This window comes from Bos grunniens, chromosome 9 (assembly GCF_055505025.1).
Source record: "Bos grunniens cultivar Pamir isolate PY7600 chromosome 9, Bosgru_T2T1.0, whole genome shotgun sequence".
Taxonomy (NCBI): Eukaryota; Metazoa; Chordata; class Mammalia; order Artiodactyla; family Bovidae; genus Bos; species Bos grunniens.
The window spans coordinates 86635872-86662942 of record NC_141173.1 but is presented as its reverse complement, the minus strand read 5'-3'; the positions used below and the strand labels follow the sequence as shown (position 1 = coordinate 86662942).

The window sequence follows — 27071 nt, the reverse complement described above, 5'->3', positions numbered from 1 at the left end:
GCACCCCCACACACACTGATGGCCTGGCCCGGCCTGGGGTGCATTTGTCTCAATGAACTCCCCGTCCTCTTTGAGAGAGCTCTGCAAGGACGCTCCCCTAGGCAGCCCTGTGATTCCAGTTACAGTGCTGTGCTTTGGACCAGCCTCTCCTCTGCCTGGCCCATCAGGGCTTGCTGTTTAACGTGGTCATCGACTACTTCTCCAAACCCAGATTCTGTTGACTTGTTCCAGTCCTCCCCGAAAATCAAAAACAGCAGGGCAGGAAAACGGAAGAGATGCAAAAAGCCATCCTCGGTCCCATTTGTGGGGACTGTCTCCCATCCCTCCTTCCGCCTCTCCCAGCTCCTTCCAAGAGTTCCCAAGGAGAGCCTGGGGAAAGAGCCTGCATTCCTCCACGAGGGACAAGGGAAAAAGCTGACCTTTTTAGCCATACAGTCCAGTCCATATTCCCCAGCATCCCATTTCAGTTCTGCAGTGATTCAAGAATGCTCAGCCCAGCTGTTTTCCCTCAAGTATCAAACATTACAGAGAGGGGAAAAAAAAAAGTCTCTGCAGCAATGACCCAAGCGAAAAACAATCCTTTCCTTGTGAACAAAATGAGGCTTTCGTTTCCAAGTCAGCTCCAACATTCAACAGGCAGTTTCCTCTGTTTTATCTGCTCAAAATGTGAAAAAGCAAAAGGAGGCTCCAAGTCAATGAACGTGCTGCCCGGGTCGGGCGCGCCGGCATCCTCGGGGGCGCAGAGCCGGGCGGAAGTGCGCAGCCTCGGCACAGCCCAGGCCACTCCGAGCCGCTCCAGCTCACCCCGCGCATCCTGCCAACAACCTTCCCTCGGTTTCCTCCAACCAGACATGCCTCCAACCAAAACCAAACCACGTCTCCGAACCCAAGTCTAATATGGAGACCTCCCCCCTTCCAAGAAATGCTCTCACGAATCCCAATTTTATAGACGCTAAATTGGGAAACAAGAGTGAGCAGAGAACAGTTCAAGAGGAAATGAGGTAGGGATTCTAGTAATTACTTAGGCAGAAAAACAGTGTCTGCTGTGAGTCCACAAATATTTCTGTAAGCACTCTGGCCCTCCGTCAGGGATATACGACCCACTTCCTGGCCTCTGTCCTGGCCCTGGGGTTCCCAGCATTGGAGCCATTGTACTTTCTCCCTGCAAGATTATAAGCAAACCATTCACTCCTTAAAGAATAATTATTATAACCCATGAAACGGCAAGCCATCGGGAGAGGGGTATTTCTCAGACTTTCCTTCTGTGAAGTATATCAGCATCTACATCCGATTTTTCTTTAAAAGAAAAAAAAAAAAAGGTCCTAGGTAAAATGTAGCATACACATTTCAGAATTAAAGTTAACTGCTGGTAATGAAGAGTAGAAATTAGGCCCCCAGATAATCGTGGAAGGAGGATACATTGCATGCTGGCCACATTGCATGCTGGCCATCATGCTTAATGCATTTGGTCTAAAACTTAAAAGGTAACACATTAAAATAAAATAATAAATACAGCTTCTACTACATAATTGTCTGATTGGAACTTTACTTTTTCTTGCATGACTTGCTGGTGTATGATGGGACAGTCAGACTGGTCAACCAGAGGAATGAGAACTTGGTTAACCCCTCATTCTGGGTAATCAGCACCTGAACAAAACCACAGGGCATGGAATTACACATAAACACTGAAAAACATTCTGCCTCCTTGATGTCTCTCAAAAGCCAAGTACTTCTAAAAGAAGAGTCAACATTCGACCATGGAAAGTTTCTGTACCTACAAATCTAGACTGTCTATAACCCTCACATTAAAAATTCTGAAGTCACATGGAAATGAAATAAGCATGTGTGTGTGTGTGCGCGCGCTAAGTTGCTTCAGTCGTGTCTGACTCTTGCGACCCTATGGACTGTAGTCCGCAGGCTCCTCTATCCACGGGATATGGACTGTAGCCTGCCAGGCTCCTCTGTCCAAGGGATTCTCCAGGCAAGGAGTGGGTTGCCATGCCCTCCTCCAGGGGATCTTCCCAACGCAGGGATCGAACCAATGTCTCTTACATCTCCTGCATTGGCAGGCAGGTTCTTTACCACTAGCACCACCTGGGACACCCCGAAATAAGCACAGGTTGTTCATAAGCAAGATTCGGGAAGTTACATCATAGAATGAATATCACTCATACCTAGCTTGGGGTTGCTGGTGGCAGTGTGTGTGTAGGGGTGGGAAGCGGAGTAAAAAGAGAAAGAGGATCTGGAAAGGGATAATACAAAAATCTTGAGTCATAAAGATACAAATCACTTGTAGGAAACACACTATCAGAAGGAAATTTTCAGGAAGAAATCAAAATAGTTAAACCAGGACAACAGATTTAAAGGCAATGACACCTCCCCATCCCCACCAGCCCTACTTTCCTGTTCTCAAATTCACTGGGGTGAAAAAGAACATATTCCAGGTACTTATTTCATTACTTTCACATGTTCCATCTACTTTTTGAGAAAGAACTCTTCAGAATTTTGAATTATTATTTTAATTATTTTTGAAAAAAATTAAAAGTTTGGAGGCATTTGCCACTGACAAATCACAGATCATGGCAACCAATAACTTTCTTTGCAGTAGCATGTTTGGGGATACTAGACAAAATAGATGACGCAGCACTACTTATATGAAGAGAAATGTAGGAAAAAATCAGTCATTCAAGAAATATATGTATATCTTATTATTATCATTTTTAAAATAGAAAATCTCCTCTTTGTGAGCCCAGAAGTCACTGGAGGTAAACAGTATATCCCAAGGATGCTTTTTATTGAGAGAGGTGTTGACTTCTCACTTCCTCCTGGGTCCAGAGGAAGAAGAGTTGTGAAATATTTGCCTTAAAAAAATCCTCTCCAGCTGTTTCAACATAAAGACTCTGTAAACGGCGTGCATTTTTCTTTTAAACTAGGCAGTAAAGCTTAAATTCCTCATTTCATGTTTCTTCTTTTAAATACCATGTGCCACTTCCCAAATGTTGGAAAAAAGAGACTTGTCTTTTTATTCAGAAAATACACCCCCAGAAATGTACGTGTGAGATGGAGGTGTGAGAATCTCTTTTAAGTTTTTTAAAATTAAGAAATAGATATGTGTGTATAAAGGAATCCTCATACTTAGAGGAACTTTGTAGAAGATGAAGGAAATCTGCATTGAATATAAAATGAATGACTGATTCCAAGAAATAGACTCAATGCTATTATAAAACCAGGCTTTAAATAAACTAAAGAGAAAAATAACAGTATATGTTTATACACATTCAAACACAAGATGGTATCGCCTACCCTCCCTGACTTGGCCCAGGTCAGAGTACTAAAATAAACCTTAATTTGACCAGATTCTAAATTAGAAGGTGGAAACTCAATCATCTGTATACAACCCTTCACCTCTAAATCTTTAGTAGAAAAGGCAATAGATTTATCCCACCAGAGGATGTGGAAAAGTGGATTTACAATATTGTAAATAGAAACATTTGATTTCCAACCTCCGTCTTGCAGATTTTTCCACCAGAAAGCCCATATGGCTCAACTTTTAATTACTTTGGCTAATGCTATATGTAGTAATTCTGTGGTGAATGCTTAAGTGTTTCATTTCTGGTTTCCATGGCAACATTACATCAGATTGCAGACAGCTGGCTCCACAGTTTTAAACCATAACAAATTGACCAAGCCAAGGCACAAAACTATAGTTGCTTTAAAGAGAGAGTACACCATTCTCCCGCCAGGGTGCTGAATGAGGAGACTATGGGGCCCGTTTGGCTTGCAACAGAGGGTGGAGCCTCCCTCTTTCTCAGCTTCTTTTGGAATATGTGCGTCCTTGACACATCTGCAATGTTCTAATGGGAAAGACACGGAGCCAGCACGGAGAACTTTTTATAACACAGCTACATTAAGGATAATCAGAAAAAAAGGGAACACAATTAATAGCATCTGTAGATACAAAAATGCGTGTGCCGGAGCAAACTGAAAGCATGGCCTTACTGATCAAACTGAAGCCTGTCACTGCAGGTCGTAACAGATGTGTCACTTGCCCCTGACCTCGTAGCAAACTGTTCTCACAAACGGTGATGCCCTAGAACAAATGCTTTCCAAAAGCTGCGTGGCAGAGTCCTGCAGGCAAAGCAGTAACCTCTTGTAATAAAGACTAATCTGAACTTGCAAGGACCAACTAGAACCCTTTGGGGGACCGCTGGAGACCTTGCTGAGCACAGGATTACAACTGCGCCTTCTGCAGAAACACACTCACTCAGCTTGCTTCCCCAGCTCCAAACATGTCCCGACTAAATCAACGTATCTCCCCCGGAGCCACGCAGGGAACATTACATTTATGCACTCCTGAAAAGTATTCTGAAATTGGCAAGGTATTCGCCTGTGAAATTCACACGATGTCAATGGTACTAAACCTTCATGTTAGGAGAAGGAAACCGATCTTCTTTAGGAGAAAAGCTGTTTGCAACACTGCCCGAAGCCAAGTCTTCGCGTGAAAAGCCTCCGCGAGTGGCAACTAAGCTCCCAACCCATGTACACCCAACACCTCGTATCCTGCTTTATTCTCAATAATAATCACTGCTCTCCCCACAAAACCTATGCCTTAGTCTTGAATGAGCAAGCTAGGAAAGAATGCTCTGGGTTACAAGGTAGGGAAGTAAGTAAGGGACTAGAAGGAAGAATCAAGAGGAACTTGACCAGGAAAGGGGGAAGCACCATAGTCAGGAATGATGAGAAAAGCTTTTACTTGAAGTGACAGAAGCACAGGCCCCCCCACCCCCCGGCATGAAATGAGTCCAGCAAACTTACCGGCTTCGGCATTGAGCAGGCCTCGGGGGTGATGCTGAGCGTGTCAGGGACCCCCACCCGCTCCCCACTTGGAGCACTTCTTCACTCCCCCTCGACCCCTCTGTAATCGCAAAGTGATGGTGAGGCTCTCCCAGACCATGCTCCCGGGGAGTTACATGATCGGGCAGGCTCCGCCGGGACAGCTTACGATCCGAAGAAGAAAGTGAAGACACTGGTTTCAATTAGCCGCTTGCTGCCTGCTGACTGATCTCCCAGTTCCTCGCTCACTGCATAACTTGTAAGAAAGGCATAAGTCATCAGCTCTAAGCAAATCTCCTATTCACCACAAGGAAAAAAGGGAGTGTTGTACGTGGCAAACAATCCCTGTTTTCACTGACGAAGGCTCCCTGACCTCCCGCTGGCCTCCAGTTCCTTAATTACTGTCTATGGAATTCCAGAGAAAGAAAAAAAAGAACGCGAGAATCTGAGCAAGTCCGGGACAAGGACTCACCCTCACAAGTGACTGAACTGAAAAAAGATCTCTTTTGCAGATAAGTCTTCTCAACACCCCCTGAAGGGAGTCGTCGCGATTGAAAATAGACACCTTCCAAGGGCTATTTTTGAAACTCCCGAATTAAAACTTATGATTGTGGTTTTTCTCCTAAAGTTGTCACTTTCTGTCTCTCTCCCTGCTTTTTATTCTTTCCGTTTTAGCCACTAGAGTAAATGTAGGACGTTTCTCCTTCACTGATGCTTCTAAAACTGTCTTACCAAACTATTTCAATGATCAGTTGTTTCGGAGCAGCTGAGTTCTCTTGGATTCTAAAATTTGAGCATGGGGACTCTGTCACGAGATGGTCATTTAATTTTCTCAGGGCTGTCTAGGGAGCGACATCACATGCTGCTACTCAAACAGAATATCATTTCAAAAGGCAGGACTGAAAACCCCTACGAAGAATCCAAGACATGGGTTGCAGGCCATGTCTGTATTTTCAGGGCTAAATTCACTCAGTTGGGGAAGTCATGTATTCCCACTGCAGTCTGAACTGCTCACTCCTAGGTGCCTCTCCCACCGTGCAGATCTTTATTTACACTATGCAAGGGCCCCCCACCCCCAACTCTTTTTGGATCATCACACAGCAGAGATCCCAGGGGGTACCACTGACCACCACAGCTCCTTTTCCTGGGCACCTTTCCTGTTCTCCTTCCTTGGGTGCCTTGGGATTCTCTCACTCTGCATGAGGATTTCCCAGGTGATGCTAGTGGTAAAGAACCCGTCTGCCAATGCAGAAGACATAAGAGACTCAGGTTCGATCCCTGGGTGAGGAAGATCCCCTGGAGGAGGGTATGGCAACCCACTCCAGTATGCTTGCCTGGAGAATCCCATGGACAGAGAAGCCTGGTGGGCTACAGTCCATAGGGTCACAAACAGTCGGACATGACTGAAGCGACTTAGCAAACACACGTGTACTCTTCACGAAACTCCCTTTCCCTCAATTCTTCTGCCCCCCAAAAGTGTCTCCTCTCATCATTTATGGAACTTTCTTCCCTAGGCTACCTCTTTCCAATTTCACAAAGCCGTTTCCCTGACGCCCTCTCTGGTTTCACATAAGCCCCCTTCCCACCGCCATCTGGGAAACCCCACGTGTACCATAAATGGTGACAGGTGCTTTTCCAATGTCAGACTTCAAACACCGGGATTTATCAAACGCTCGCAATTCCCAGCCTCTGGGGTAAGGATCTGCATGACCTGGTCTCCCAGATGGTAGATGGCAAGAGGACGATGGGGATGCTTCATGGCTTCCCTCCTGCACCACCCTAACTCTACCTGGGCTTTCTTCACCCAAGACTGACAACTACACTGCAAGCATCATCGTGCTTAGAATTCCGTAAGGCTGTCAGTAGACGTCTCAATTGAGTTTCTCTGTCATTTCATGGAAACTAAGAAAATGCGTACGCCCCAAAGATGGTGGGGAAATACTTCTCTACGTTGGAGCTAGGACAGCCTGGGATTAATTTCCAAGTCCTCCAGCAAATCCCTCTACTTCTATGGGGCTTGGTGTACCTCCACGTACATTTGAACAACATTTGTCTTAAAGTATTGTTGTTTTTACAAATGCTGTACATAACTGCATACAACTGACCACTGGAGCTCGGTAATAAGTGCTTATTACATCTGCATTCTCTCTATTGCTGATCGGAATTCAAACAAGACCTATTTTAATTCTTACAAACTGCTGTTTTAGGTGCCCGTGTAGATAGCAAAAGCAAGGAAGACACATGAAAGCAAGTGATGATGGCCAACGTTTGAGACTGAGTCTGGGCAGGTTGTTGAGATGCACAGATGATTCTGAGTGGCGCTCGGAGCCAGAACACAGGAGTCCTGCAGACACAGGTTGAGGTCCCCTTTAAGCCACTTGTGAACTATCACTTATAAAATAGGCAGTGGCAAGCCCCCTAGGGTTCTTGAGAAGATGAAGGGAGACTTGACTGGGAGGGGAGCCCGTTAGGTTGCAAAGCCTCTACAGTGTAAGACTGCAGGAGGCAGGCACTGATGAGCCAGGTTCTGGGAGGCGGGTGAAAGATAGGACCTATCTCCTATTTGTCCTCACAGTGGCCTCCTGCTCCTTACTCACCCTTTTTAAATGGCCACAGGAGGAGTCAGATATTTATGGAGATACTTCATGTGGAAAGCCACGTATGCAGGGTGCCCATGGTGGGCCTTTGGCAGATAATCCATGCACAATTTGAAGAAGTTGAGACTCTCCAGCCCCGTAGCTCCCAGCCCTTGCTCTGTATTAGAGGAAATCTCAGGATATTTGAAAAACTAGGCTGAGCCAGGGAAGTTTCTCGGTGGAAGCAAGAAGGAAACAGGGCGGATCCACTTCACGAAGGAGGAGCATCACTGGTCTTGTTCGCTGGGTAGTGGACTTGAACTTACCCAGCACACAAGAGGTGTGCAAATTTGCAGAGGACAGATTTGAGCATCTGACTCCCACCCTAAGGGAATGCTCTTTAGGTCCCCAGAGCAAAGTTCAAAAGCCATACTGTGAAATGTAGGCCTGTACGGTCAGAGCATCTCCAGCTTCTGTGTATGCTGTGCTCAGCTATGTGGATACTATGTGGGAACAGCCACTCACAGCACCTGGTTCCCATCCTCCGACTTCCTCACAGCACCTCAGACACCCCATCTCTCATGTGGCTGCACACCTCTGCACTTGTGGGTTCCTTTCTGGGATGATCTCTGCCTGCCCCATCTACTTCCCTAGCTCCTACTCCTCCTTCAAGATTCAGTTCATGTGTCACCTCCTCTGGAAAGCCTTCCTGGCCTTCCTCCTCATCTTCCTTATCCCAGGTGGTTGCACAGCAGCCCAACAGAGTATCTTGGGACTGAGCTCAGTATGTTATCGCATTATTATTAGCCCTTCACTAAACTTCAAGAAGACAAAGAGCACTGTCATCTCCATTTCTCTGTCTGTATTTCAGCAACATTTATTGTTTATCCCTATTAATACATGATCTATTTTTCATTAGAAATTTTGGAAAATATACATACAGGAAAAAAGAAAATGCTTATATATTCTTAATCAGAAACATTAGTAACATTTTGGCTTATTTCTTCGTGTGCGTGCCTATATGCACACACACACACAATACACCTCTGTTACTTTTTTAAAAATAAACACACAAAAAGAATGACCTTGTGATCTTCAGCGGCTCCAGCCCCCAGTTACAGTCACTATCAGGGCCCTCAAAGCCTCCCTCACATGAACACAGGTGTAAATGGAAACAAAGTGCCCACTTATAATTGTGACCCTCTTTGAGAGGCATTGTTGCTCTCAGGGTTTCCTTTGGAGAAACACTGGGGTTCTCAACGTACACTGCTCAAACTGTTTTATAACCTGTTTTTTAAAAATTAATATGTTTTGAACGTCTGCCAACATCAACAAATATTTAGCAAATAAAATATAACACTGCATTAATGATTCAATGGTATTCAGTCATAGATAGCTACTATAATTTACTTAAATAATGCTCTCAATCATTGGAACATTTGCATGTTTCTAATTTTTCAGCATTATAAAAAATACTCCGATGAACACTGTGTCATAAAATTTTTAATGTGTCTAGTACATCGGGTTTTTTAGAATAAGTGATTCGATTTTTGAATTGATGGGTAAATAATGGGCATATTGCTAAGTCTTTTGATACATATTAATTTGCTCATAAGAAACATTTTATTATTTTAAATTCTCACAAGGAGTATAAAAAGAATACCTATTTCTGCACACAATTGCTAACACTGAATATCACGATATTCTTTTCCATTTACAATAAATAGATATTTCCTGATTGGAATCAATGGATGGATATACTGATTTAAAGCGGGTATACCTGTGGCGGATTCATTTCGATATTTGGCAAAACTAATACAATATTGTAAAGTTTAAAAATAAAATAAAATTAAAAAAAAAATAAAGCATTAGGAAGGGAAAAGAATCAAAAGTACATGAGTAAGCTGGCTTGACCTGGACTTACAAAGGTTATAATCTAGAAGTCTGGGGGTAAGAAGGTCCCAAGAGAAATTCAGACATATGATTACTATAAGTCAACTGTGATAAATGGGCAAGAGGAACCAAGAGATACAGGGGTTCAGAAATGGGTGAACTCACTTCTGGTTGGGGAAACTGAGACATGCTTCAGTGAGGGGACAGGCACTCACCATGGCTTTGAGGACATTTCCAAGTTCCTGTATGAGCCTAAAAGTCCGCTGTTTACACGGCTCCCACTGACCTCACATGCCTGCCTATCTGGACAGTCAAAGAAGAGCTCAGCTGATGCTATTCCCTTTATAAACAGCATGTGACACCGATCAACAACAGCTTCACGGCTCTCCTCTTCTCCAAGCTTGATTTCATAATCCCTCCAACATGCCTGATCTTCCTCCACTGGTCCAAGGAGTGATGCATTTGAGGTCACTCCCTACCTTAGGGGCAGTATATTGGCTTTCATATCAGCATTACCAGGCATTACCATCCAGCCACGGCAGGGGCCTTCCGGTCACAGCCATCCAGTTAATGTGCTATTCTTTATGTTTACATAAAAATCCGTTTCACTTTTTGAAGAAGTTAGAATTACTTTCAAAAGTGTTAATGAGTTATCAGAGTAACTATATAAAATAGGAAACACATTGTGGGTTTTTTTTCCCCCTTATTTCACAAAGGAGTCAGGGGAGGGCTCATCTGTTTAGCAAGAAATATTTTGTTCATTAGCTGGTGACATCATTGTCCTCTGAAATGAAGAGATTTTAGTCAGCATATGGAAAAAAAGATGAAATTCCATTCTTCTCCCAGAGGTGCAGTGTAACACTGAAATAATCTCTCTGGCAGTTTCAAAATTAACTAGTTGTCGCCAGATTTGAAGGCGGAGGAGAAGGAGGCAGAGGAGGAGAAGATAATTACATGATACTCGTATTTGTATAAAGTATGTGAGAATTTGAGGTAATGTTACCATCCCCTAGAGGCAAAGGCTTGTCAGCACTTAATTCATTGAAAGAAACTATTGAAAAATGAACTATAAAGCCAAAGGAACAAGGAAGGGATACTATGATCCCCAATAAACTCTCTTCTTTTGCTTAAAACTCACAAACTCTAAATTGCTTTTAGTTACCCCCAAATAATGTTGCTACTTTCACTGTAAGGAAGAAAGAAAATATAAGACCTCAGGAACCTTACAGCCAAGTCTAGGGAGATTTCAGTAACAAGTAAGCTCACCCATCATGATTCTGCAAGTTTCCATGGAGCAGAGAAAATGCGTTTCCTTCTCGTGAAAGGAGTTGGGGGGAAGAGAGATGTTAAGTGACGGAAAAGGAACCGACTTCCCCTCCATTCTGTAAATCTTTGGAAGATTTGACTGCTTGAGATTACGTCACCCTGCCCACAGGTCAGAGACCCCTGCTGGTCGTACAAAATAGGGAAGTTGAGATGAAAAAGTTACAGGAAAGTAGGCAACAATTCTATAGCTCTCTCTGTAAAGAGTGGGGGAGTGTTACCCAAAACACATCCATGGTGTCAGGCACACTAAAGACTAAAGCCAAACACCAAACCCACTCATTCCCAAGTGCCTTCAATTCTCACACAGCCCGTGCCATGGAAAAAGGATGATTCCAAGCAAGACTGCCAACTAGGGCAATTACATAGGCGTTTGAGGCTCTAGTTTCTAGAGCTGATGAAGTTTTCATCCCAGAAGCGGTAAGTCTCCCAAGGGACTGGGTGGTGTTTGCAAAGTCACATTGCTTTTATGGCGTCTTAGACGGACTGATTCATGGATCAGGCATGATGCCTTCTTGGACAGGGCTGCTAAACAACCTTGACTAGGCACATGACAATGTAAAAATATGGAGAACTGGTGGAGCCTGCATGGCAACGGAGGGAAGGTGCAGAAACCAAGTTCTTTCCTCTGACCCAAAACTTAGGCCACCAATCGGCATGGGCATCTGTTGAAGATGGAGGCAGGTGGGCCTACGGTGCCTCCCAGAGTCGTGATCTATGACCTTAACATACTTCTCCTTATGTTTGTTGAATAAATAATAAGCAAATTTACTTCCAAACAGAAGAAATCTTGGCTGAATCCTTAGAAAATGAATCAGTTAGAGCTAGAAAGGTTGTTTGTGGTCATCTAACTGGCAAAACAATCAGGTCATGATGACTGCTGAAAGCTAAATCACAGAATATTCTTCCCACAACAAGTAACAAAATGAACAGCGCCCTAAAAAACACAATTACTAAAAACTGGCAAAAATTCTACACCAAGAGCATCCAAAGATACATAACCTAACATATTAAACTTCAGAACTACATGATCAAGTTAAGAAACAAATTTCTGAAGACACAGAAAAGGAAGTAAAGTGTGTGGCCCTCTCTATCTTCTGCTCTAGGAGCAGCAGAAACCGCTTCAGGAGAGGAATGAGTGAAAAGATGGAAAGTCAAGTGTAAAGCTGGTCTTGATTGGAAAGAAGCCTCTAGAAATTCACCAGGGATGAGAGGAATGAATTAAAAGCAGGCTGGCTCTGGCAGACCCATTCCTCCAACCTTAAGCAAGCAATGTGAACAGTGATGCAGAACGTTTAGCAAACTCTTAGCAGGAGGAAGTCTGAGCCCAGGTATCCCAGTGAAGACCACATTCCAGCTCAGTTTGGTTTCCCCCTCCTTGGGCTCTTACATTAGGCTATAGCAACAACAGGGGCTTCCCAGGTGGCACTAGTGGTAAAGAACCTGCCTGCCAATGAGAAGATACAGGAGATAAGGGCTCAATCCCTGGGTCAGGAAGATTCCTGGAAAAGGAAGTGGGAATCCACTCCAATATTCCTGCCTGGAGAATCCCACGGACAAAGAAGCCTGGCGGGCTACAGTCCATAGTGTCGCAAAGAGTCGAACATGACTGAGTGACTTGGCACACACACACACACACACACAGCAACAACAAACATGAACGGATCACAAAATAAATAAAGAAAACACCGCATCATCTGGCAGTATGGCAAATGGGTCAAAAAGTGATCCTCATTATATCAGAACAAATAGAAAATGTGACCTGAACTACCCACGCATGATCAAAATGAAAAGAAATGCATGAAACGACCCAAACTGTAACAAGGAGGGGAAAGAGAGAGACAGAAAAGGCATGGGCCAGCACAGTGATTGTATTCTTGATCCCCATCTCTCTATCAGAAGAACACGAAACTCAAGGAGCAGGAAGAAAGCCTCAACAGTTGCTTCTCGTTATAAATAGTTTAGGAAGAATATGAATTCAATTAAACGAGGCCTCAAAGACAAGATGCAAAACATAATGATATGAATTTTAAAACTGCAGTCATACATGGAAGCAACCTAAATGTTCGTTGACAGAGGAACAGATAAAGATGTGGCATGTATGTATGTATGTATGTATGTACATATGTGTACACACACACACACACACACACACACACACACAATGGAATACTATGCAGTCATAAAAAAGAATGAAATAATGCCATTTGCAGCAACACAGATGGGTGCAGAGATTATCATACTGAATGAAGTAAATCAGAAAAAAGACAAATATCATATGGTATCACTTATATGTAGAATCTAAAAAAGATACAAATGAACTTATTTATATAACAGAAATAGACTCATAAACATAGAAAACAAACTTATTGTTACCAAAGGAGAAAGAGGTGAGGAAATAAATTAAGAATTTGAGATCGACATATACACACTAGTATGTATTAAACAGATAGACCACAAGGACTATATAGCACAGGTAACTATATTGTAATCTATATTGCAAGATCTTGTAATAACCTATAGTGGAAAAGAATCTGAAGAGGAATATGTGAGTATGTGTGTGAAATGCAATCACTTCACTGTACACCTAAAACTACCATAGTGTTGTAAATTAACTATACTTCAATTTAAAAAAATTGCAGTCATAAGGAAATGCAGACCAAACAACCTATCACAGAACCAACTTGTAAATATTAATAAGAATGAGCAAAGAATAGAATCAATACCGTGGAAGTAAAAATTTCGATAGGAAAATCTATATTATTTTAAAGGTGTCTCATGGTAAAGAATCCGCCTGCCAATGCAGGAGATGAGGGTTTGATCCCTGGGCTGGGAAGATCCCCTGGAGAAGGAAATAGCAACCATTTCCAGTACTCTTGCCTGGGAAATCCCATGGAAAGACAAGCCTGGCAGGCTACAACCTGCAAGGTTGCAAAAGAGTTGGATATGACTCAACAACTAAACAATCAAATCAAATTATTTTAATCCATTTTCTGATATGATCCAAGTGTGAAGATTTACCCACCTATTCACCTAAGCCCAGGGCTTCCCTGGTAGCTCAGCTGGTAGAGAATTCACCTACAATCCAGGAGACCCTGGTTCAACCCCTGGGTTGAGAAGATCCCCTGGAGAAGGGAAGAGATATCCACTCCAGTAATTCTGGCCTGGAGAATTCCATGGACAGAGTAGTTAGGCAGGCTACAGCCCATGGAGTCACAAAGAGTCGGACGTGACCGAGTGACCTTCACTCACTCACCTAAGCCCCCTGGCCTTGCTGCTCGCTCTACCCGACACAGTTCTCTTCCTTCTCCTGGTGAGCGACTGCTGAGCTTCAGTCATCTTTTCTGGGCTTTCTACACTCCCCTCACCGAGCCTAATGGAGTTTCTGTGTGCACGTCACACGCTCAGTAGAAATATTCCAATTAAGCCCTCAGTCATGCTGTCCACTTCTCTGTCTCTTCTCAAATATAAACCCCTGTGGATAGGGACTGGCCTGTCATAGGTATTCAATAATGTTTGCACAATGAATGAGGGAAAGAATGTTCATGATGGCATTCTTTCATCTACATTCTTTCATCTGGGTCAAAAGCACAGGGCAAGACGTGTCCTTGTAGGAACTAATTATGCAATGCGATTAGAATTATACTAGTAATAGTTCAGTCAACAAGATATGACAGAAACTGTAGTACAAAGAGAAACAGGGGCAGAGAAGAGAATAAAGGGATATTTCTATAGAAATCATTTTGTGATTGGGATTTGAATTAGAATTTGGTGTGTTAAAATACTGCTTTCCAAATGAATCCCCTTGGTGACTGAGTACAGTTTTAAGAGCTTTGATATAATGGGTAACTGTTAACTTATAGTTCAAATGAACTCTGAACAAGTGATGGGCAGCCTGTGACTTTAGTAAGTTGGCTTACGCTGGAGGTGACCCTCAGTCTGAATCTGACTCATGAACCATGATAGCATTTGGGTCTCTCACCAGCCCACCCATTATCATAAGATTTGGCATCAGAGCAGAAGATTTAATGAGGAATTAACACGGAATGAAACAATATCATTAAGCAAGTAATGAAAATCCTCTTACCCCAATCTCCTTGAGGTTCATCCCAAAAGCAAAATAAGAAATTGGCAATGCAAATCTAAATGCCAATCTTTAACCCATATTATATCACAAGTATCTCTATTTAGATATAATCGGCTAGCAGGGAAAATGGTGTATGTCTTGTCTGGTATTTATGCATTAGGCTGGACAGATGAAACTGCCATTTTTAGAGGTTAAAAGCTAATATTTCCAGTTCACATGGCTCGACCTAATAAAAGAAGTAACAAGGAATTCCCTAGCAGTCCAGTGGTTATGACTCTATTCTCACTGCCAAGGGCCCAGGTTCATTCCCTGGTCAGGGAACTAAGATCTCATAAGCTGCACAGTGCAGCCAACATTTTTTTAAATTGAAAAAAAAAAAAAAAAAAGTAAATAAAGATGAAGCTGAGGATGAAAGGAAAATCTTAAAAAAGAAAAGTCAAAACAGACCAGAATGTGCCTCCAAACTCTTAAACTTTTAAAATGCTAACAATAGGTTACATAATCCTCAGATTACGTTGTGTCTGGATATTTTGTCATTGTTTGCTTTTGTTCGTGTGATCTCTGATGTGTTGAGGAGGGTCTGCAGGCAGCACCCTCAGCTCCCTGTGACCGTACAAATCAGTGAAGATAGAGATGTTCCTGGCTCGTTTGCCAGGTTGTTGTCATTTAGTCGCTCAGTCCTGTGTGACTCTTCTGTGACCCCAAGGACTGCAGCCCACCCGGCTCCTCTGTCCGTGGGATTTTCCAGGCAAGAATACTAGAGTGGGTTGCCCTGTCCTTCTCCAAGGGATCTTCCCAACCCAGGATCAAACCCACATCTCATGCATTAGTAGCCAGATTCTTTATCATTGAGCCACCAGGGAAGCCCTAGTTTGCCAGGTGCAAAGAGCAAAAATTCCCAATGATTTCTGGGCCTGCAGTAAGAGCAGCCCCCAACATAACAGGTTGATGAGCACACAACCACATGCTCGATCAGCCCATCTGACTGTCACTATACAATCGTAGATAATTTCAAAACAATTAAGTATCATTTTTCCCAGACACTAATCCTAAGGTCACATGTGTTACTGAAATCACACCAGAGCCGCTACTCAGCCCACGTACACTTATGCCTTCTGAAACAGAAAATAAACTGATTATGTGTTGGGTAAAGGCATAACCAAGTAAATACACATTATTTACATTATGCTTGTTCTGAAAACTCTAGCCATCTGCCATAATATGCAAAAGCATAAGCACTGCTACCATGTTAATGGCACATACAAAAATAAACTTTTACGGGAACTCAAGCATTTCAAGAATGCCAGTGAATGGAAAGGCAGACGATCGTCACACAAAGTAATAGAGGCTGGCGTTCACTGGGTATTTATTTGGTGCCATTTAATACTTGAGACACCCGTGTCGGGTACATATACTTGGCTCGGGTTTGGAGGCTCAAAAAGATGAAAAAACTTGCAGAGCTAATAGGTGGCAGAGCTGGGATCTGAACCCAAAGTCTGACTCACGTCTGTGAGTTTAACCAGCCCCCTCGCCTGCCCACGCTGGGCAAATGCCTGGCCTTCCCCAGGCCAGAGCCTCCTTCCTGCCTAACTCTGTTTAAAGATGATGATCTTAAGGACTCACAGCAAACACATACCTCAAACTTTGGCCCTTCTCCCAGGGAGAAGGCTGGGGATAGAGGGTGGTGTGGAATAAATGACAAGAAGTCGTCTAAGCCATGGTTCTTGGTCAGCTTACGTCCAATGAGAACAAAGCTCACGTTTCTCACAGACTTTGTTACAAGTTATTTCAACAGACTGATTTTATCTCTGGTCTCACCATAAACTACAGGTCTAAAGAATCATTTCTTCCACTCTTCTAAAGAGAATTTTAATAAGTCTCTATTGTACTATCATTTCAGTTGCAAAATCACGTCTGTTAAAATTGAGGAATATTTCTTCTTCCCACCCAGCCAAATACAAAGGAAATTTACAGAAGGTATCCATAAAAGTCTGAATAGTTATCTCAAGATTTCAAGTGTGCATTAGAAGACCAGAATCAATAAAAGCTATTTAGCAAGATTTAGAAAAGTATTAATTTTTTTTTTGGGGGGGGGTGCCGGGGCGGGCACAGTGTAACACGGCATGGCATAAACATGCAGTCCCAAGGGTACAAAAGCCCTCTGGCAAATTAAGGCTAGGTCAAACTTTTCTTCTTTCTCCTGGTCAAATCAGAAGTCAAACAAGTTGAGTAAAGCTCTTCTGTTCAAGAAACAAAGATCCAAAGTGGACATCCAACCATCCTGTATTTAAGCCTAGCGAGTATAAGTGTTAAAGTTACAACAAGCAGAACCATTTTCTAGCCACAAATCAAAACTTAACTGCCAATTAGAATCCTTTTAAGCTAAAATCCATAGATTAAGTTATGAAAAAACAAATCCTCTAGGAAAAGAGACTAAAAGAAAAAATTTTAATACCATTAAAAGCAAACAATAACAACTAACATTTAGAAATGTAATTTATTTTTATGCTTGGAATCTATTCTCTCAAGGTAGGTAGGTAGGTTTAGTCACTAAATCATGTCCGACTCTTATGACCCCATAGACTGTAGCCTGGCCAGGCTCCTCTGTCCATGGGATTTCCCAGCAAAAATACTGGAGCAGGTTGCCATTTCCTTCTCCAGGGGATCTTCCCAACCCAGGGATTGAACCAGGATCTCCTGCATTGCAGACAGATTCTTTACCGACTGAACCACCATAATTTAAGAGCAAAATGACGGTAGAGAGAAGGTCAAACGTTTTCATAAAGATACGTTTACTGGACCTACAATGTCAACTCTAAAACTAGGTCTGCTTGAATCTTCACAGTTTATGCATTCAATAAATATTTACTCAAAGTTAGCAAAAAAATGAAAATTGTGTTCTTTAAAAACACTGGTACTATCTATAGGTGGGAGACAACCCTGTAAACTCATCATGTATTGTCATTAAAAAAGGTCTTCTTTGGGAATTGGATTTCCCCAAACAACAAATCTATTAACACTCATTTCTATTTTCTTTTGATACCTTTGTAATATAAAAACAAAACTAAAATTTCTGATAAATTTTAACTTGTGGACTTTGTCTAGAAGTTCACCCTAATAAAAGAAACATATTCAAAATAAGAATCATTTTCATTTCATCAGTTATACTCAAGAATTTTGTTATTTAGCCCTCTTTTAAAAAATCTGGTTCCACCCAGAGTCTTAGACTCTAAAAAGTGCACCTTGGATTTATAGAAGCCTCTTGGACAAGCAGAAGCATCATTCTGCCTGTTGAGAGACACCCCCAGAGCATGATCTCTGTTCTCTGACTGCATTCTATATTAAGTGATTAAACTGCATTCTGTATTAAGTGGCCCTTTTCTTTGGCCATAATAGAAATTAAGGCATTTGTCCCTAAGAACCACTAAAAAAGTTAACTTTGTGGAATGTTCTCCTGGCTTTCAGCACATTATCTTTTAGCAAGTTCTAGACTAGACTAAAGCTAGCTATCTCTTCATGCATAACAACAGACCTGAATGTTCTGTCTGGAAGACAATGGCTGTCATTGAGGCAGGTGAAATGACTCTGAAAAACCTTAGTAAAAGCCATCTAGGGGTGAGAGCCAAGGTTATGGTTTATAATTTTAGAAAGCCCCCAAAAGATTTAACAATTTTGTGATCAGGCCAACACTATAGGGATATTTTAGTTGTGACCTTGAAAGTCCTTAATCAAGGAAACACTTAAAAAGTGAAAGAAATGACCACTTGATGTTGTGTCTCCGTTACCCGAAATCTGGACACAGTTCAGCCACATGGCTCCCCAGGTTCCTGGCAAAGCTATATTCAGAAATGGAATGAAAGGCTATGCGGAGATGCACATACGGATGTAAGGTATTATTATAACTCCACAGTGATAACATAGCTCTCCTTGCACAAATATTTCCCAACTCTAAATTCCCCCAAATGTAAAAAGTTATCAATTATGAAATGATGACTTGCTTTACAAAATAACTCAACTTCACAAAACATTTCACCAGAATTGCTTCATCCTCATAAGGAACTCCAGATTCAAAAACATAATTCCAAGTTTTTCGGGAACACAGTTTGTATAAAGTGAAACAACTAAACAGGACTAAAATAGATGCTTGCAATGGACTCTAAGAGCTCTGTGCTTTATTTCCCTTGCTGGTGCTTTAATATTTCCATATACATTGTATTTTTTAAAATAAGCTGAATAGCATCATAATCAAATAATTGACAATTACAAATTTTTTGAAAAGAGATTTCACTGCAAGAATTTCAGGCACAGATCACCAACTCTTACCTACCAATTTTGTAAAAACAAACACTATGATTTACTAAAATGTATGCCTTGAGTAATGGAGAAGGAAATGGCAACCCACTCCAGTATTCTTGCCTGGAGAATCCCATGGAGGGAGGAGCCTGGTAGGCTAGTCCATGGGGTTGCAAAGAGTCGGACATGACTGAGCGACTTCATTCACTCACTCACTCACTCATGCTTTGAGTAAAAAACTTGAAATCCCAGAAAGACAGAGAGCATAAATTCCTTTAAACATTTTCTTAATCAGAAGGCAAACTGAACCTCAACACAGAAAGGCGAAAGCTTAAAATGAGAACTCTTACAACCTTCCTCCTGCAGGAGGTAAAGGAAAACACAAGTTACTAAAATAAAATGAAAAATATTAAAATACACATTCAGATGATTAACAAGGGATCCCGTTAAGTTCTCAACCAGAAACTCTCTTTAAAAACTCTGACACTCACAACAGAAGTTTGTTATTAATGAATAACAGCAGAGAACAGATTCCCCTCTGGCAAAGAGAAAGCTATTTTTCACTTCCCCTGGTAACTATCTTTAGTACTTCATACTCTTGGAAACCAAGAATGTGCATATGGATTTATTGTGAAACAACATGCAATTATCGACTGCCAGTTCTGGGGGTGGGGGAACCTATGAATCAACGCAAATGAAATCTTAAAGCACGACAGGCATCAATATAGGCATTGAGGTCTGGTGACAAAGACCTTATGATCTCTGAAACTTTCATGGCCTGGGCATTCCTGACTAGGGCCAGTGGGCTATTTACATCTCAGTATAAGCCCTGGCCCTCACACAAAAGATAATCAAAGCCCTGAACCCAAGGCAGCTGGAGTAGTACACAGTGGGAATTATCTGAAATTAATTACTTGCTATCAGGCAAATGGAGCATCAGTGAGAAGCAGTATTTTGGATGGAGTTTCTTGCTGAGTCTCCGGGAAAACACAGGACAGACTAAAGTCAGGTTAAGAGGGGCAAGTGTCACACACATCGGGATTACCATCAAGTACAAGCAAACCGGTACCAATGGTGGTCGGGCACAGTGATGAATGGTGTGACTGAACATGGTGTGGGTTGTTCGCACAGAGACAGCTAGCAAAGTACACGGGGTAGACAGCCTCTCTTCAGAAAACTCTCTCCAATGCTGAATAGACTGTCTTCATTCGCCAACATCTTTCAGTAACAAAGGCCAGGCATTCTGTTTTTTTGTTTGTTTGTTTTTAGCCATGCCACAGGGCATGGGGGAATCTTAGGTCCCTGACCAGGGATGGAACGTGTGACTCCTGCACTGCGAGCCGTCAGTCTTAACCACTGGACCGCCAGGAACGTCCCAGGACTGTAAGACATTCTAGAGCTTCTGGGAAATTGTGCTGAAAGTGGAGGGAGCATATGGTATCGCTGGCCCTCCGTCCAACTGGGAAAGGCTGAGCTTATTTTTGAGCCGTCTATGAAGAAACAGTTTGCTGAGGAAATGATAACTAAGTGTGTGCATGAATCTCTGTGAGCAGGAGTGAGGGGGTTTTAACTTCTGCATCGTAAACACTACGGCGGCAGAGTCTCCCCTTTCACCTTTGCAACCTGAACACCTAGCACAAAGTGGCACATCCAAGTGCTCCACAAATGTCACCGAAGTGAACAAACAAATGCGCCAGAGAGTACCTGTTTAAGAAGTACCCGTTTCATTCTGACAGCTGATGTCAAGGTGATGGTTGTGATTTACCCTCTGAAAGGGGCTCAACAAACCAATACTTAATATAATGCTTTCTCAGCAACTGGTTTTATAGTAACTTTTTCCTAAATGAGACAAGCCTCTCTCCTTGCCATCTAACTATGTGAGGTTCTACCACTGTCCTGTTTCTCTGAATGGATAAAGTCTTATGACCTCTCCCTTGATGCAGATGCTATTAATCAGGACAGTACCCAGTGAGACGGACACCAAACGACCCACTAGGGATGACTGGGGCTTTGTGATCTCTCTCCTTCGAGTTGGGTCTGAATCACAAAGAGTCCCAAGTTACGGTATTTATTCTTCATGATTCTTTGGATTCATGATTTACATTTATATTTTGTTAGTCTTTAGAACTAGAGGATAAGAGACCCAAAATGATGCATTGAAAACCACAGATATGGTTCCTTTGATGACCTCATAGTCCTAGGACATGCTGCTGGCTAACATATGACACATTTATTATTATAAATGGTAAAGTCTCAGAACCTTGCACACAACACCATAACATGCAGTGTTTTCAAATGAATAACTCTGTGGGCCTTTTGTTTGTCTATTTGTTTGCTTTAGTTGCAATGGAATCTGGTGCTTGATTTAGGAAATCAGGGACAAGAAGATAGTGGGAGGGTTATATTTACTATAGATATGCCATCATTTGTTACTTAAATGCAAAGCAAGTATAAAGACTGAGTCTGTAGTTGGAAGACATAAAACAAGCTCTTAAAAGCAGCCAAGAAGAATGACCACTCAAATACAAGCTTGTGCACTAAATATTTCTCAAACAGGCTATAGGAGCTGAACACTGTGCTAGGCATGCCTTTCTTGCTCAAGGAGTTCATAATTTCAACCTCAAGGAGGTTGATAGACAATTAATTCAGATACTCCAGGACACCTGTTAGGTTTTGTGTTGCAAGCTAATTTAACAAAGTGCCAAACAGAAAGCTATGAAAATATACTCGAGGATGCTAAAGTTTCAGAGGACGTGGCAGCTGGACGTCACCTTGAAGGAGGCATGGATTTTTATCTGGAAAATATGGAGGAAGACCTTTCAGGAAATGCACAAATTAAAGCAGAGAGCATGAAAATACAAGTTCTGATCAGTAACGCATGCAGGCTCCAGTGTGGATGGAGTAGAGGCTGTTAGGGCAAAGGATGAAAGATGGGAGTAGAGAAACTGATTAAAGCCAGATCACATAGGGTCTTGAGTCTGCCAAAAATTTTGAAATTTATCTTGTAAAACTGGAAAACCATCAGCCTTTTGTGCATGCATGCAAGCTTAGTCACTCAGTCGTGTCCGACTTTTTGTGACTCGGTGGACTGTAGCCTGCCAGGCTCCTCTGTCCATGGAATTTTTCAGGCAAAAATACTGGAATGGGTTGCCACTTCCTCCTCCAGGGGTTCTTCCCAACCCAGGGATCAAATCCATGTCTCCTGCATTAGCAGGCAGATTCTCTACCATTGCACCACCTGGGAAGCTCCTCAGCCTTTTGTGAAACATAGGAATGTAAGAAAAGGTGTATATTTTGGAAAGATGACTGGCTGTATGGAGCATTAACAAGAGGAAACAAGAGACTGAAAACATGGAGGCAGAGTTGTTTCCAGAATTTAAGGAAGAAATGTCCTAATAAACAAAATCATTGTGTAAGAGATGAAAAAAAGCGAACTCCCTTCATTTTCATGTCATAAAGTTTGATGATCACACCATGAAATGTCTATTTGAAACTCTGGAACTCTAATTCCTATGATCTTGGTGGAACTCTTGGGAAGTACTGTTTTGGTCACTTTAAAATGAATAATAAAAGGCATCAAAACTGGAAGAGAAGAAATGAAATTGCCTCTGTTCTTGGGTGACATGGTCTTACATGCAGAAAACACTAAAGATTATACACAGGCACAGACACACTCTACTGGAGATAATAGCAAAATTCCACAAAGTTGCAGAGTACAAAATTAATGTATGAAAGTCAGTTCCATCTTTATATACTGACAATGAACATTTTGAAAAGGAAATTAATGTTATCATATGTAAAAATAACAATAAGAATAAAATACTTAAACTTAACCAAGGAGGCAAGACTTTAATACTGAAAACCACAAAACAATGCTGAAAGACCAATAAGATGTAAATAAATGGAAGGATAGCCTGTTTCATGGATTGGAAGACTTCATATTGTTAAGATGACAATACTACCCAAACTGATCTACAGATCCAAGGCAATCCGTATCAAAATCTCATGGTTCTTTTTGCAGAAATAGAAAAATCCAGACTAAAACTCATATGGAATCTCCAGGGATTTTAATAGCTAAAACAGTCTGAAAAAGAGCCAAGTTGGAAGGCTTACATATCCCAATTTCAAACCTTTCTACAAAGCAACATTAATCAAAAAGGACAGACATATGAACCAATGAATAAAATACGAGAGCCCAGAAATAAACCCTTACATATACGGTCAATTAATTTTCAAAAAGGGTACTAAAACCATTCAATGAAGAAAGGACAGTCTTTTCAACAAATGGTTCTGGGAAAACAAGGAATCTACCACAAAACAGTGAAGTTGGATGCATACGTTCTATCATATACCAACAGTAACCTAAAATGGGTCATAGACCTAAACTTAAGAGCTAAAACTGTAAACTCTTAAAAGAAAATCTTTACCACAATTATTTGGCAATGATTTCTTGGATATGATACCAAAAGCAAATGCAAATTAGATTTCAAAATTTAAAACTTTAATACCTCCAAGGACATTATCAAGAGAGTAAAAAGGTGGGACTTTCCTGGTAGTCTGCACGAGTTATATCCCTGGTCAGGGAACTAAGATCCCACATGCCACGAGGCATGGCCAAACAAAAATAGTGAAAAGGCAACTCATAGAATGGGAAAGAATATTTACAAGTTATGTACCATATAAGGGATTAATATTCAGAATATATAAAGAACTCTTACAACTCAACAACCAACAGAACAAAAACACAACTGAAGAATGGGCAAATAACTTGATAAACACTTCTATAAAGAATATATTAAAATGGTCAAGCACATAAAAAAGGATGCTTAAACATTAGAGAAACCAAATCTTAGACCCTAGAGAAATCAAATCTAAACCACAATGAGATATCATTCTATACCCATTTGGAATGGCTGGGGGGGAATCAAAAGTGTTGGTGAGGAAGCAGAGAAATTAGAACCTCCATGTAGCTGTCAAGAGCGTGAAATGATGTAGCTGCTGTGGAAAACAGAACAGCATCGCCTCAGAAAGTTAAACAGAGAAATTAGACAAAAGTGGTATCCATGTGCAGTGGAAATATTGTTCATCCATAGAAAGGAATGAAGTTCTAGTATAGTTGTAATAGGGATGAGTCTAGAAAACATGGGGCTAAGTGAAATAAACCAGACACAGAAGGACAACCATTGTATGAGTTCACTTCTATAGGCACTTTGTAAGTACCTAGACTAGTCATATTCATAGAGATGGGAAGTAAAATGTGGCTGCCAGGAGTTTGGAGAAGGTGGGGTGAGAATGGAGAGTTACTGTTTAAGAGTTATGGAATATCTGTGTCAGATAATGAAAAAGTTCAGGAAGTGGGTTGAGGAGATGGTTGTACAGCAAAGTGTATGTACCTAGTGCTACTGAATTGAACACTTAAAATGCTTATAATGGTAAATTTTAAGTTGTACTTGACCATAATAAAGCAGCATGAACCAACCAGCATGAACAGTACTATTCCAACTGCAGATTATCAGGTAAAGAAAAGAATAACACCTCAGAAGAGATGCCTCTTTTCAGATCCAGGTGGGAGGTGGTAATCGCAAAAAGAAGCCCAAAGGCTGAAATGGTGGAGGCTGTCCCTTTTTAGTAGAAGCGGTTAAGATGCTCAATGAGACAGTAAACTTACATTGCAGTTTGATGAGCCCTCAAATGTTGGGTAAGAACCGTCCGGCCAGTCGGCAGGATCCAAGGCAGTGGACTGCCGGTGCTGGGCCTCATACTCCTTGAGCTGCAACAAGAGAAAACAGAAGACTGAAACGGAAATAATGGCCCAGACTGTCTACCAAGCAGCAGAAGAATACTTTGGGCACCATCTTCACACTGCTGTTGGTGACCAAGTGCCAGCCAAAGCCAAAAGTCCCCAAACAGAAAGAAGATACAAGCCCTGTCTTGAAGGTTTTCATCTAAATCAAACCAAGAGACACAACAGACTCCTTGTATTCTGTATTCCAAAAAGAACCTTGATTTTCCTTCTCCAACACCCTCCAACATCAAGACTCATCTTTCTCAGTTTAACTGGAAGTCTGATAACAGAACTTGTCTGTAGTCTGGCCTCTGGATTACCTCTCCTTGTAGAACACACAAGGTGTAGACTTGGGATATTTTAGTAAAACAGGTGGAAGCCGGAGAGTGATTTTTAAAAATTGCTTGCTTGTCCTGACTGCCTCGAGTTCAGTTCAATGTTATCATCTAACAAATGTTACAGGATTTATTTGGGATCCTCTGGATGAGAGAACAATATGTTTAGAGACATTTAAAGTTTGACAAATGAGGTATTACAGAAAATTAACCAAGGTAACCTAGCAGAGTCAGGCACGACTGAGCGGCTTCACTTTCACTTTTCACTTTCGTGTATTGGAGAAGGAAATGGCAACCCACTCCAGTGTTCTTGCCTGGAGAATCCCAGGGACGGTGGAGCCTGGTGGGCTGCCGTCTATGGGGTCGCACAGAGTCGGACACGACTGAAGCGACTTAGCAGCAGCAGCAGCAACCTAGCAGAAGTAGATGAACAAGCTTTCTGAATAGCAATGTGAGAAGTTCTAGGTGTTTTCCTAAAAACAGGTAGAAATTTAGCTATCTGCATGATACAATTAAGTTGTCGCTGCATTAAAATTCTGTTATAAAGTGGTTTTTAGGTACAAATTTAAGATATTGATCAAATCACGGTCCATGAATCAAGACATCAAAGAACAGAAACAATATGACCTAATAGCCCAGGAGATGGTACCAGGACCGTCCTTTACCACTGGAGCTATGTGGATGTAGCAAATCCATTCTACTAGAAAAAAAGCAAACTTCCAAAGACTTATTTCTACTTTGAAATTTTTCTCTGTGCACACTTGTGACAGGAAATGGACTGGGTAAGGCAGACAATACTAACAAGTAAGGGTTCCCAAATAGCTTAACCTCCCTGTGCTTCAGTTCCTTCACATGGAAAACGTGATGACAATAAACTGTCTCACAGGACTATTATTAGAAAAAGTAAGATAACACAACAAGCTTAACACACTGCACCCTTTGCAATAATAATATACTTATTATGATGGTATTATCGGGCTTCCCTGGTGACTCAGATGGGAAAGAATCCGTCTGCCAATGCTGGAGACGTGGGTTTGATCCCTGGGTTGGGAAGATCTCCTGGAGAATGGAATGGCTAGCCATTCCAGTATTCTTGCCTGGAGAACTCCGTGGACAGAGGCACTTGGCGGACTACAGTCCATGGGGCCGCAAAGAGTCGGACACAACTAAGTGACTAACATACACACGTGATTATCACCCGTGTGGTTTCAGAGAGCTCAAAGTTCACATCAGTTCTGGACATCTGAACTTCTGCTATTCAGGCACTTAATATTATTTTAATCTTTGTAGTGTATTAGGGGGATTGATATGCTCTAATCTCTATAATACACTTAAGTGACATACTAGCATGCTCTTCCTTTCCAGAAGTGCATTATTCTTCCTGTATGAGCAAAACAGCTGCCCTCTGAAAAGGGAGGTTATCGTCTGCTTTTCAGGGTCCCTGCCACACTTTACTCAACATTAGCCCCAAGTTCCCTGAGGCACTAAATAAGCAGTTCATCTTTAGGAAAACAAAACGAAGTCCTCCCCAGTTAATCATAAACAGACAACATTTTTCTTTTGCTATCTGTCCATTTCCATCATTTATCTTGGAGCCTAAGAGTACATGTGCTTCTTCTTTCTTTAAAAAAAAAAAAAAATCATTTGTTGGTTGTATGGCTTGTGGGATCTTAGTTCCCCAATCAGGGGTTGAACCCAGGCTCTTGGCAGTGAGTGGGAAGAGTCATAACCACTGGACCACAGGGGAATTTCCCACGTGCTTCTGATAAACATTCAGATTTGTGCTCTATCTAAATTTGCCTTGATTTTTAACTTACTAACTTAAAAAAAACAAACAAAAAAAACAAGATCTTTAATATTTTACAATAAAAAAAGCCTGGTTATTATTTACATAGTTACTCTTTTATAATCCACTCTGCTCCCAAAGACACTTGATGATGTTCATT

The 27071-nt window shown here is 41.6% G+C and overlaps 1 protein-coding gene across 9 annotated transcripts in view; it reads right to left on the bottom strand.

Annotated features, from left to right (window-relative positions):
- Window positions 1–27071, bottom strand: part of SASH1 (SAM and SH3 domain containing 1) — a 586122-nt gene that overhangs the window by 37740 nt on the left and 521311 nt on the right. For 7 of the 9 annotated variants that reach the window (XM_086318216.1, XM_086318211.1, XM_086318217.1 and 4 more), the window contains one exon: window positions 24674–24775. In XM_086318216.1, coding sequence (XP_086174342.1) covers window positions 24674–24775 — 102 coding nt within the window. Of the gene's footprint in view, window positions 1–419; window positions 831–4815; window positions 5327–24673; window positions 24776–27071 lie in introns of those variants that run through there. The other 2 variants (XM_086318218.1, XM_086318220.1) reach the window with 2 other exon arrangements.